The following is a 14,329-nucleotide window of genomic DNA, read 5'->3' as shown; positions in this document are numbered from 1 at the left end:
AGGTCACTTCCGTGTCCCTGGGTCTTCTAAGCGGGCGGCTTCCTCGTCACAATCCACAAACCTCTCCGATGATTCATCTGAAGAGGAGGGGGAGCATACGGTCCTGTCAGACACTGAATCCTGTTTTACTGATGAGGATTCTCCCTTGCAAATTGATGTCCCTACCTTAGTAGTTGCTCTTAAGCATATCCTACAAATCACTGATGATGAGGATTCCACTACTGTGGCAAATAAAACTGATAATTTTAAACAACAGAAGGTGGTTAGAACAGTTACCCCATTCTGATCATTTAGTGGACATCAGATGGGATCTCTGGTCTAATCCAGGGAAGAATTTTCCTCTGCCTAAACTAGCCTTGGCTCGCTATTCTCACCCTGCAGAGTTGTGCAACAAATGGGAGACTCCACCCCCGGTGGATTCTCACGTCACCCGCCAGATGAACCGACAGATATGCGAGTGGAAGGGTGCCTGAAATCTATCTACTCCCTTACAGAAGCTATTCATAGACCCACTATAGCTGCCTTTTGGGCTGCAAAAGGTATTGAGATGTGGGTTCAGGTGTTAGAGGAAGAACTGCCCAAAGATATTTCTGACAATGTCAGACAATACCTGTCTCACATTACCACCACCGCCTATTATATTCAGGAGGCATCCTCTGAGGTGGGAGTATTGGCAGCCAAGGCGTCGACCACGTCTGTTGTGGCTCGCCGCATACTGTGGTTGAGGTTATGGAAAATGGACCTGGACTCCAAAAAGACTTTGGAGGTACTCCTCTTTACTGGGGACATTTTGTTTGGGGAAGACCTAAATAAAATTGTGTCTGAATTAGCAGCTGCTAAGACTGCTTTTCTCCCACCTACTAATCCTTCTGCACAGAAAGCAAAATGTACCACTTTTCATTCCTTTCGGCCTCAAGAGAAAGCAAAGGGTCAGTCATACCTGAGACAATCTTGTGCTCCCAAAACCACCAAGCCCAAGGCGAAACAATCCTGTGCAGCCTGTCGGCCTGCTTCAAAACATGACAAGCTTGCTGCATGACGAGGCTGGCCTCCCCCTAGCGTGGCTCCATCTGTACTTCTAGTAGCTCCAGCGTGGCCCAGACGGCATTGGTTCTCAGACCTGCAGGGTTTGTCGACAGGGTGTCCCCTTCTACTTCCTCAGCGAGTAGACCACCTCCTACAGGGCCCTTGTCTCTATCTAGACCTGGCCAGACTGGCTTTGACGGCGTGGCTCTTGAAGCATAACTCCTGAGGGCCAAAGGATTTTCTGAGGTGGTTATTCAATCTATGTTGAAAGCCCGCAAACCGGCCTCTGCCTGGATTTATTACAGGGTTTGGAATTCTTACTTTACTTGGTGTGCTGATAAGAATTACGATGTCTATATATTCAGAACTTCCAGACTTCTGGTCTTCGTCTGGCCTCCCTCAAGGTTCACATATCTGCCTTGTCGGTATGGTTTCGGAGAAAAAATTTGTTTATACCTGATGTTCATACATTCACTCAGGGTGTTCTATGGATTCAGCCTCCCTATGTTCCTCCTGTGGCGCCATGGGTTCTGTCTGTCATACTGTGTGCCCTGCAAGAGTCTCCATTTGAACCTCTTGAGTCGGTGAACCTTAAATGGCTCATGGCCAAGGTCCTGTTCTTGCTGGCTATTGTCTCTGCAAGACGGATGTCGGACTTGCGCGCTTTTCCTGTCGTCCACCCTTTCTGATATTTCACCGTGACCGGGCAATTCTACGAACTCGATCAGGTTATTTGCCTAAGGTGGTGTTATTTTTTCACCTTAACAAAGATGTGGTCCCGCCTTTTATCTCTTTGGATTTGTTTTCAAAAAACGTTCTTTGGATGTAGTAAAGGTTCTCTGTATCTATCTGGAGAGGACTGCCTCTATCAGGAGGTCAGATACCCTTTTTGTCCTGTTTGGTTTCCACAAATGTGGCTGGCCTGCGAATAAGCAAACCTTGGACAGATTGATTAGAATGGTGATTGCACAAATTATGTACAGGCTGGATTCCCAGCTCCTGCTGCTATTAAAGCCCATTCTACTTGGTCTGATGTAACTTCTTGGGCGGCCCCGCTGTGACGCAACAGCAAAACAATTGTGCAAGGCGATTACGTGGTCCTCTGTGAACATGTTTCTTAGGTTCTATGCCTTTGATACCTTCGCCTCCTAGGATGCCTTCTTTGGATGCTGGATTCTCACATCCGCTAAGGTGCCTCCCCTCCCTTAAGGAACTGCTTTAGGACATCCTCAATGTTTTCCCTGTGCAAGCCAATGTAACCTGCTGCAGAAAAGGAGAGTTATGGTAGACTTACCATTGTTAACTCTGTTTCTGCGAGGTACATTGGGTTCCATAGGGCACCCACCCTGACGCACATAGCTTCTTTGGGTTGTATGGCATTAGCTGCTGGTACCTTCTCCTTTCGTGAGAATGTGGTTCTGTGTGACTAACATCTGCCTTCTCTCTTGCCTGCTGCTCCTGCATTGGACTGGTTAACGAAACTGAGCTCTCAGTGCCTGGAGGCGGGGTTATAGAGGAGGCCCCTATGCATCCTGGGACAGCTAAAGCTTTAGCCTGTTAGTACCTCTTTATCAAGATCCTACTCTACACCCCGATATTTTCCCTGTGAACCCAATGTACCTCGCAGAAAGAGAGTTAACAATGGTAAGTCTACCATACCTCTCCTTTTGCTTTGTCACCTTGCAATAAAGTGCAGATTTGTGAGTGCCTGCAATGGTATTGTTACATGGGCAGGTTCCACATCTCTAGCTTGGAAGACTTTGTGGCAGTGGTTCATAATGTGTTCCTCAAGGCAACCCAACAGTCCAGGTTTTAGGGATAGCTGTTCTTGTGTACAGATGACATAATCAAACCGACTGAGGTACTAATTAAGTCACATGTGCTTAGGCATGGGTAGCCTTTAAAACCTGGACCATTGGGGTGCCTTGAGGACCGTGTTTGGGACCACTGCTCTAAGGGTTAAAATGACTATAATTTCTAAAATAAACAGTGGTGGTGTTACCCATAGTAACCCATCAGATTTCAGCTATCATGTTTTCCTCTTGCATTCTAGGAAATGGTAGATATTGGTTGCTATGTGTAATACATCTGATATAGGTAATATGTGTAACACCTCTAAGTCTATCAAGTTGCTTGAGGACTGTGAATGCTCAAAATATGTTCTTTTAAACCAATTCAGAGTGGTTACATATATTCAGCTGGAGCCACTACATCTTAGAAATCTTCTCGTAGCCTTCTCAGATTCATGCTTTACAATAAGGTGTTTTGTTTTCTTTACTTTAAATATTCTTTCAGATTCATGATACAACTTATTTGAAGACACAGTAAACCTTTGTAAGCCCACTCACAAATACATGTATGTATTTTAAAATCAATTGAAAAACTTCCGTTTTCACCAGACTCCTGGCAATCACTTGACTATTAAAGGCAATGATGGCACCAGGGGTTATATTTTTTTGCTATCAATTGTAAATAGTGTTTTTTCTTTTATTAAAAAAAAATTGAATATTTTATTCTGTCTTTTTATGTGACATTACTAATTATTTTGGGTTGCCCATAGGTAAGCACTCCTGAATAAATCCATTTTGTGTGAATACGTTTTTATAGCCATCATATTCTTTAGCTTTTTACTTTATAACGTTGTAAAAGTATGCTTGTTCATAGAGGTTAGTAATAGAATAATGAAGTCTGGAGAGGAGACTCTGCTTATACCTTTGGGAGTGGCTCTCCATGTTATTTATCCCTGTCCCAGTTGTGGGAGAATTGCATGTGGTGGGTCTAAAGGGATACATTTTCCAATATTTTGTCCCCATTTTTTCCCTATGGACCAGAGATTCCCTGTATTAAGTCCCCATCCTTCCCTACTTCAACAGGAAGTGGGCAGGATACATGAGATTCACCTACTCTTCCAGGAGCGTGGGAGACTACCTTAGAAATGTTGAGTCTGCTGTTACTTACGGAGAGTAGGCAAGGATGTGGTACGTAGTGCCACATCATAAGTTTGCAGTGGGGTCAGGCATTAGTAGTTTAAAAAATGACCAATGACCTATTTAATTAAAAATGAAAGGAAAACTAAATGTTTCTTGGTGCATTTTTCATGAATAAGAGTTTTGTGAATTAGGTTATATGTATATGAAACTGATAACTCTGTTCATTCTTGTAATTGTGCCATAGCTGCCAGTGAAAGTTAAATATATGTGAAGTGGTTTACCAATGTTCAATGTCATATTTATTATTGGTTTTCTCTTTCTTTCTTTTTCTTTCTTTTTCTTCCTTCCTTTTCCACCTCTTCCTCTCAATTCAAAAGGAAGATCTGTCCCTGGAAAGCAAATGAGAGAGGTTAGTGGGGACTGGGCTCACTGCCATCCAGCTTGCGCCTGTCACATCTCACATACTGCGCCTGGCGTTTGTGCAGCTTGCAGTCTCTTTTTAGCCAAGTGCGTGTTACAGGAGTGCTCTAACATGCCAACATTTGCTACCTCTCAACCACTAGCAGGACAATGGAAAGCTTCTGATAAGGCCTGAGTGCTCACGGCATTATTATGCTCAGTATGAACGCAGACAGAGGCGTAATGTGCGGGCCCATTTGGCTGCCTCTACATATCAGTTTGTTTCGGTCACCGATAATCTATTAATTTTCTGTAAGTGCGTATAATGTAATCACTGATGTGATACACATTTGCTGCTGTCCACAGCAACACTTTAACATTGTGTTTATTGTACTACTGGAATTTAAGAACAAGGAGAAACACTTGATTTTACTATCGTTACCATAATCTAGTTAGAAGTGGTGAGAGGTATAATAATCTGCCTTGTTGCCATTAACCCTTGCATTCTTTGTGTGCATTTGTATGTACTGTGTATGTGATGTATATTTTGCATGTGTCTGTACATATATTTGGGGTCAATTCAGTTCAGTGCAAATTGAATAGTGCCGGGAGGGAGCTCCTGGAGTTATTCAGTTCAACACAATGTGACGTCCGACGAGAGGATGTCTCATTTCTCTGACAAAGGTACTGGCTCAATACTGTTTTGTGCCCTTAGCGCGGGGAAACAGCATCAAGTCGGAGTTTGCCGGTTCTCGCAACTAAAAACCCTGTTTAGTCCGCTAGAACTGGCCTTCTCCAACATAACAGCGCGCTGAATTGAATAGCACCAGGAGCTCCTTCCTGGCATTATTCAATCCGCACTGAATTGAATTGACCCCTTTATATGCACCAGTGGCGGTTCTTGCCTCGGGCAAGCAGGACTTTTGCCCGGGGCGCCGCCTTCCGGAGGGCGCCGCACCGTGGCAAGATCCGCCACTGCTGCCCGCTGTGTCCCCCGTCCGCCTCCGCTGCCCGCTGCCGTCCCCGTCCTCGGCGCCTCCTGTGAAGGGAACTAGACGCTATGCGTCTAGTTTCCCTTCGTGGAGAGTAACTGCTGAGCGGTGCGCGATGACGTCATCGCGCACCGCACAGCAAAGGTCCTCTCCACGAAGGGAACTAGACGCATAGCGTCTAGTTTCTCTTCGTGGAGAGGACCTTTTGCTGTGTGGTGCGCGATGACGTCATCGCGCACCGCTCAGCATTCAAGCGGCGCTTTCAATGTACAGGGGGCGTGACTCACCACGCCCCCTGTATTAGGCCACGCCCCTTTCCTGCCCGGGGCGCTCTGCGCCCTTGAACCGGCCCTGATATGCACACATGTATATATATTATCTGTAAAAAAAAAATCAGTGTAAACGTCTTTTAATGAAGCAGCCTAAGCAAATAGAATTAGTATGGATTTTGCAAATAAAATATACTAGATAGATAATAAATATACATTGTCCACAGAGAAACACAGATGAAGGAAGTGCTGTTGGTTGGTCTTATAGTGCCCCAAAATACCCATTGACATGTTTTGTCACCAAGGATTTCTGTCTCCATGAAGTCACTGACACTTCAGGATGTGGTTCTATACTCACTATAGGATAACCTACTGTAACTGCACTTCTTTCCTTTATCTGTTGTGTTCTGGGAACTATTACAGTGAATTGATGAATAAATATATCAATATATTTCTGGTATGGATAATGATTGTGTTAAATTGCTGAAAAATTATTTAATACTACGGAGCAAAATACTATGGAGTACCCCTTTTAATTTTATTTACAGATTGCTTCTATGCCATGAGCATCTGGGTAATATTTAAAGGGAAAGCAGCAGACTTGTAACTAAGTGCCCATGTGGAAAGCACAAAAATCCGAGTTTGGTTTTTATAGTTTAATACAATTTTCCATCTGCCTGTATGACGTGTGTTGCGTCTCTGCAGGAAGTACAGATTTTCTGTTTGTTGCACACAGCCTTAAAGATGCAACCCATTGTACCAAATTAAAATGGTCATTCCTTTTCATCTACCGTGTCAGTGTATATTCCTAAATTGGCCACCTAGTTCAGTTGCACAGCTAAATTCCATTCCATAGTCGGTCTGGCTACTTAAAGGAATGCAAGAATTGTCTGTACTGTGTGTGGGACATCAGTCAAGCTAGCTAAAAATGTCTGACATCTAGGGCTGGCTCTAGGATGTCAGTGGTTAGGAGGTGCAGAAATCACAAGGAGGAGATGTATCATACCTTGGATAGATCTAAAATGGAGAGGTTGCCTATAGCACCCAACCAGCTTCTAGTTATAATTTTTACGTAGCACAGTCTATAAAATAACAAGCTGATTGGTTGCCATTAGCAACTTCTCCACTTTATCTTTCTCAAAGGTATGATGCATCTCATCCCAAAGGAGTGGCATAATATGTATATATATCACAGTACCAGTCAAAAGTTTGAACGCACCTTCTCCTGCAGTGGATTTTATTTATTTTAATTATTTTCTCCATTGTAGATTAATACTGAAGACATCAAAACGATGAAAGAACACATATGGAATTATGTTGTAAACAAAAAAAGTGTTCGACAAATCAAAGTATGTTTTATATTTTAGATTCCTCAAAGTAGCTCCCTTTTGATTTGATGACCGCTTTGCACACTCTTGGCATTCTCTCAATCAGCTTCACAAGGTAGTCTACTGGACTGGTTTTCCAACAGTCTTGAAGGAGTTCCCAGAGGTGCTGAGCACTTGTTGGCTGCTTTTCCTTCACTCTGCGGTCCAGCTCATCCCAAACCATCTCAATTGGGTTTTAGGTAGGGTGATTGTTGAGGCCAGGTCATCTGACGCAGCACTCCATCACTTTCCTTCTTGGTCAAGTAGCCCTTACATAGCCTGAAGGTGTGTTTGGGGTCATTGTCTTGTTGAATAAAAAATTATGGTCCCAGTAAGCACAAACCAGATGGGATGGCATGGCACTACAGAATGCTGTGGTAGCCATGCTGGTTAAGTGTGACTTGAATTTTGAATAAATCACCAACAGTGTCACCAGCAAAGAACCCCCACACTATCACACCACCTCCTCCATGCTTCACAGTGGGAACCACACATGCAGAAACCATCAGCTCACCTTCTCTGCGTCTCACAAAGACATGGCGGTTGGAACCAAAAATCTCAAATTTGGACTCATCAGACCAAAGTACTGATTTCCACTGGTCCAGTGTCCATTCCTTGTGTTTCTTGGCCCAAACAATTCTCCTCCTCTTCTTGTTCATCCTCAGTAGTGGCATCTTCACAGCAATTCGTCCATGAAGGCCTGATTCACGCAGTCTCCTCTGAACAGTTGATGTTGAGATTTGTCTGCATCTTGAACTCTGTGAAGAATTTATTTGGGCTCTAATTTGAGGTGCTGTTAAGTAGCGGTTTCTGAGGCTGATAACTCTAATGCACTTATCCTTTGCAGCAGAGGTTACTCTTGGTCTTCCTTTCCTGGGGCGGTCCTCATGAGAGCCAGTTTCATCATAGCATTTGATGGTTTTTGCAACTGCACTTGAGGATACATTCAGAGTTCTTCATGTCTTAAAGTAATGATGGACTTTCGTTTCTTTTTGCTGAGTTGAGTTGTTTGTGCCATAATATGGATTACAACAGTAGTGAAATAGGGGTGTCCACTGTGTACTAACCCTACCTCTGCACAACACAACTTATGGTCTCAAACACATTAACAAGACAAGTAATTCCACAGATTGACTCTTGACAAGGCACACCTGTTAATTCAAAACCATTCCAGGGGACTACCTCATGAAGCTGATTGAGAGAATGCCAAGAGTGTGCAAAGCTGTCATCAAAGCAAAAGGGGGCTTTGAGAAATCTAAAATCTAAAACCTTTTTATTTGTTTAACACTTTTTTGTTTACACACATAATTTTTGTTTACACACATAATTCCATATGTGTTATTTCATAGTTTTGATGTCTTCAGTTTTAATCTACAATGTAGAATATAATTAAAATAAATAAAAAACAATGAGAAGGTGTGTCCAAACTTTTGACTGGTACTGTATATGTGTGTGTGTGTGTGTGTGTGTGTGTGTGTGTGTGTGTGTGTGTGTGTGTGTATATATATATATATATATATATATATAGAATAGCAGAGACCTAGGCGCTTAAGTATAAATGTGCTGTATTAATTATTATAAGTGACACTCCTTATCTCCTTTACGAGTAGCTGCTCATAATACAAAATAAGTGTAAGGTGTACACTTAACAACAAAAATACGTAATGGAGAAAATAAGCGCTTTTAGGAGTGTAATAGCAGAAGGTGGTGAGCCAAAAACATGTGGGTATATTTAAAACCAAGAGCACTTATCTGGTTTTATCAGTATTTCCAATGGTTTGTTGATCAATTGAGATTCACATGTAAAGAAACAAAACGAAACATAGTGTGTACTGTTTTCACAGAGCAATGTCATTAACTCAAAGGGCCATAGATTAGGGAACCAGCTTATTCCCAATTGCATATATTTCACAGCCCAGACATTTTAAGATAAACAAATTAACAATTTATTACAAAAGACATACAAATGGCTACACTAAAAACGTACAAGATATAAGAGCAAAATTAGGCTTATCTGTCCATCTAAAAAGGACTCAGCAGCAGACTGTCCCGATATATAAAATAGCCAAAATATATGCGTACAAGAATTTTAAAATTCAATCGCTTATCTGTCCATTAGAGGAATTGCAGCAGCAGTAAAGTCCCAACGCGTTTCGTCCGTTCAAGTGCCTGGACTTCTTCAAGGGGATCCCCTTGAAGAAGTCCAGGCACGATTGAATTTTAAAATTCTTGTACGCATATATTTTGGCTATTTTATATATCGGGACAGTCTGCTGCTGAGTCCTTTTTAGATGGACAGATAAGCCTAATTTTGCTCTTATATCTTGTACGTTTTTAGTGTAGCCATTTGTATGTCTTTTGTAATAAATTGTTAATTTGTTTATCTTAAAATGTCTGGGCTGTGAAATATATGCAATTGGGAATAAGCTGGTTCCCTAATCTATGGCCCTTTGAGTTAATGACATTGCTCTGTGAAAACAGTACACACTATGTTTCGTTTTGTTTCTTTACATGTGAATCTCAATTGATCAACAAACCATTGGAAATACTGATAAAACCAGATAAGTGCTCTTGGTTTTAAATATACCCACATGTTTTTGGCTCACCACCTTCTGCTATTACACTCCTAAAAGCGCTTATTTTCTCCATTACGTATATATATATATATATATATACAAACAGAGAACCCAGCACTCACCAAAGTAAACTCACTTATCCTCAACAATTCAATAAATAAATGATGGGGGTTTAGTTGGTGGATTGGCCAATGCACGGAAGCCTGTATACCGATTCAAGGTACCCCACCTTCATACAGGTCCTACACTATCACAGAGTCTTAAAACCTGACTACCACACTGCTGCATCATCTGCCTGCAAGATGTAATGTGTACCTGCCACAGACTATATGGCTTTTAAAGGCACACTAGTCACCTATTGCACTGGCTCAAAGATGATTGCTAAAAAACAGCTGAGACAGGTTCAGGATAATGAAGTCCACACAGGGGTGCATGAGAAAGCTAGTGGCCACGGTTAATAAGAGCTAACCATAGATTAACCCCTTCATATACACACAGAGTAAAAACCACAGCACTCACCGCACCAGAAGCGGGGCACAGCTATGCACTTACCACTCACAGGGTGAGGTGCATCTAACACTGCACTCTCCACCACAGAAGCAGGGTACACAGCTGTACTTACCACTCACAGGGCGGGGTGCATGTAGCCCATGACCACATCGCTCTAATAAATACAAACAGAGAACCCAGCACTCACCAAAGTAAACTCACTTATCCTCAACAATTCAATAAATAAATGATGGGGGTTTAGTTGGTGGATTGGCCAATGCACGGAAGCCTGTATACCGATTCAAGGTACCCCACCTTCATACAGGTCCTACACTATCACAGAGTCTTAAAACCTGACTACCACACTGCTGCATCATCTGCCTGCTAGATGTAATGTGTACCTGCCACAGACTATATGGCTTTTAAAGGCACACTAGTCACCTATTGCACTGGCTCAAAGATGATTGCTAAAAAACAGCTGAGACAGGTTCAGGATAATGAAGTCCACACAGGGGTGCATGAGAGAGCTAGCTAGTGGCCACGGTTAATAAGAGCTAACCATAGATTAACCCCTTCATATACACACAGAGTAAAAACCACAGCACTCACCGCACCAGAAGCGGGGCACAGCTATGCACTTACCACTCACAGGGTGGGGTGCATCTAACACTGCACTCTCCACCACAGAAGCAGGGTACACAGCTGTACTTACCACTCACAGGGCGGGGTGCATGTAGCCCATGACCACATCGCTCTAATAAATACAAACAGAGAACCCAGCACTCACCAAAGTAAACTCACTTATCCTCAACAATTCAATAAATAAATGATGGGGGTTTAGTTGGTGGATTGGCCAATGCACGGAAGCCTGTATACCGATTCAAGGTACCCCACCTTCATACAGGTCCTACACTATCACAGAGTCTTAAAACCTGACTACCACACTGCTGCATCATCTGCCTGCTAGATGTAATGTGTACCTGCCACAGACTATATGGCTTTTAAAGGCACACTAGTCACCTATTGCACTGGCTCAAAGATGATTGCTAAAAAACAGCTGAGACAGGTTCAGGATAATGAAGTCCACACAGGGGTGCATGAGAAAGCTAGTGGCCACGGTTAATAAGAGCTAACCATAGATTAACCCCTTCATATACACACAGAGTAAAAACCACAGCACTCACCGCACCAGAAGCGGGGCACAGCTATGCACTTACCACTCACAGGGTGGGGTGCATCTAACACTGCACTCTCCACCACAGAAGCAGGGTACACAGCTGTACTTACCACTCACAGGGCGGGGTGCATGTAGCCCATGACCACATCGCTCTAATAAATACAAACAGAGAACCCAGCACTCACCAAAGTAAACTCACTTATCCTCAACAATTCAATAAATAAATGATGGGGGTTTAGTTGGTGGATTGGCCAATGCACGGAAGCCTGTATACCGATTCAAGGTACCCCACCTTCATACAGGTCCTACACTATCACAGAGTCTTAAAACCTGACTACCACACTGCTGCATCATCTGCCTGCTAGATGTAATGTGTACCTGCCACAGACTATATGGCTTTTAAAGGCACACTAGTCACCTATTGCACTGGCTCAAAGATGATTGCTAAAAAACAGCTGAGACAGGTTCAGGATAATGAAGTCCACACAGGGGTGCATGAGAAAGCTAGTGGCCACGGTTAATAAGAGCTAACCATAGATTAACCCCTTCATATACACACAGAGTAAAAACCACAGCACTCACCGCACCAGAAGCGGGGCACAGCTATGCACTTACCACTCACAGGGTGGGGTGCATCTAACACTGCACTCTCCACCACAGAAGCAGGGTACACAGCTGTACTTACCACTCACAGGGTGGGGTGCATGTAGCCCATGACCACATCGCTCTAATAAATACAAACAGAGAACCCAGCACTCACCAAAGTAAACTCACTTATCCTCAACAATTCAATAAATAAATGATGGGGGTTTAGTTGGTGGATTGGCCAATGCACGGAAGCCTGTATACCGATTCAAGGTACCCCACCTTCATACAGGTCCTACACTATCACAGAGTCTTAAAACCTGACTACCACACTGCTGCATCATCTGCCTGTAGATTAATACTGAAGACATCAAAACGATGAAAGAACACATATGGAATTATGTTGTAAACAAAAAAAGTGTTCGACAAATCAAAGTATGTTTTATATTTTAGATTCCTCAAAGTAGCTCCCTTTTGATTTGATGACCGCTTTGCACACTCTTGGCATTCTCTCAATCAGCTTCACAAGGTAGTCTACTGGACTGGTTTTCCAACAGTCTTGAAGGAGTTCCCAGAGGTGCTGAGCACTTGTTGGCTGCTTTTCCTTCACTCTGCGGTCCAGCTCATCCCAAACCATCTCAATTGGGTTTTAGGTAGGGTGATTGTTGAGGCCAGGTCATCTGACGCAGCACTCCATCACTTTCCTTCTTGGTCAAGTAGCCCTTACATAGCCTGAAGGTGTGTTTGGGGTCATTGTCTTGTTGAATAAAAAATTATGGTCCCAGTAAGCACAAACCAGATGGGATGGCATGGCACTACAGAATGCTGTGGTAGCCATGCTGGTTAAGTGTGACTTGAATTTTGAATAAATCACCAACAGTGTCACCAGCAAAGAACCCCCACACTATCACACCACCTCCTCCATGCTTCACAGTGGGAACCACACATGCAGAAACCATCAGCTCACCTTCTCTGCGTCTCACAAAGACATGGCGGTTGGAACCAAAAATCTCAAATTTGGACTCATCTGACCAAAGTACTGATTTCCACTGGTCCAGTGTCCATTCCTTGTGTTTCTTGGCCCAAACAATTCTCCTCCTCTTCTTGTTCATCCTCAGTAGTGGCATCTTCACAGCAATTCGTCCATGAAGGCCTGATTCACGCAGTCTCCTCTGAACAGTTGATGTTGAGATTTGTCTGCATCTTGAACTCTGTGAAGAATTTATTTGGGCTCTAATTTGAGGTGCTGTTAAGTAGCGGTTTCTGAGGCTGGTAACTCTAATGCACTTATCCTTTGCAGCAGAGGTTACTCTTGGTCTTCCTTTCCTGGGGCGGTCCTCATGAGAGCCAGTTTCATCATAGCATTTGATGGTTTTTGCAACTGCACTTGAGGATACATTCAGAGTTCTTCATGTCTTAAAGTAATGATGGACTTTCGTTTCTTTTTGCTGAGTTGAGTTGTTTGTGCCATAATATGGATTACAACAGTAGTGAAATAGGGGTGTCCACTGTGTACTAACCCTACCTCTGCACAACACAACTTATGGTCTCAAACACATTAACAAGACAAGTAATTCCACAGATTGACTCTTGACAAGGCACACCTGTTAATTCAAAACCATTCCAGGGGACTACCTCATGAAGCTGATTGAGAGAATGCCAAGAGTGTGCAAAGCTGTCATCAAAGCAAAAGGGGGCTTTGAGAAATCTAAAATCTAAAACCTTTTTATTTGTTTAACACTTTTTTGTTTACACACATAATTTTTGTTTACACACATAATTCCATATGTGTTATTTCATAGTTTTGATGTCTTCAGTTTTAATCTACAATGTAGAATATAATTAAAATAAATAAAAAACAATGAGAAGGTGTGTCCAAACTTTTGACTGGTACTGTATATGTGTGTGTGTGTGTGTGTGTGTGTGTGTGTGTGTGTGTGTGTGTGTGTGTGTGTGTATATATATATATATATATATATATATATATATATATAATATCATATTTGACCGGCTATCATATTTGACCGGCACTCCACATAAACACTGGGGATACCTGGGTGCCCTCCCACGATCCAGAAGGTCATTATGCAGACAAAGAAAACGGGCGGCACTCCTCGTTATTTTTTTTTTTAATAAAGCAAAGCCGTTACAACAGCATATGTGGCTAATGTTTCAGATGCATTTATTAAGCATCCTGACGAAAGATGCTTAATAAATGCATCTGAAACGGTGACCACGTATGCTGTTGTAACAGCTTTGCTGAAAAAAACGAGGAGTGCCGCCCGTTTACTTTGCCTATCTACTATAAAATAGCCCAGATCTGTGACTCTGTGCCTGTGTGTATAACGCTGGGCGTGGCTAGGAGCTCTCATTGGGTTAGCAGCAGGTCTATCACACCCAGTCCACAGCTGATTGGGCAAGAAACACCCTCCCACACAGGTTACATCCAGTGGGAGGCTCTGCCCTTTGGCTGCTGTGTGTTCACAGAGCAGGATTAACAATGGGGCTGATGGAGCTCC

The 14,329-nt window shown here is 42.9% G+C and overlaps 1 protein-coding gene across 13 annotated transcripts in view; it reads left to right on the top strand.

Moving 5' to 3' along the window:
- Positions 1–14,329, top strand: part of DMD (dystrophin) — a 3,641,189-nt gene that overhangs the window by 3,610,583 nt on the left and 16,277 nt on the right. Inside the window, exon 78 of one of the 13 annotated variants that reach the window (XM_063953473.1) lies at positions 4,334–4,365. The exons of 11 other annotated variants lie outside the window; for them this stretch is intronic. In XM_063953473.1, coding sequence (XP_063809543.1) covers positions 4,334–4,365 — 32 coding nt within the window. The remainder of the gene's footprint in view (positions 1–4,333; positions 4,366–14,329) is intronic. One more of the 13 variants, XM_063953477.1, reaches the window with a different exon arrangement.

The sequence above is a fragment of the Pseudophryne corroboree genome, chromosome 2, assembly GCF_028390025.1.
Source record: "Pseudophryne corroboree isolate aPseCor3 chromosome 2, aPseCor3.hap2, whole genome shotgun sequence".
Classification (NCBI taxonomy): domain Eukaryota; kingdom Metazoa; phylum Chordata; class Amphibia; order Anura; family Myobatrachidae; genus Pseudophryne; species Pseudophryne corroboree.
The sequence above is the reverse complement of the archived record's forward strand: the minus strand, read 5'-3'. Positions and strand labels throughout refer to the sequence as shown.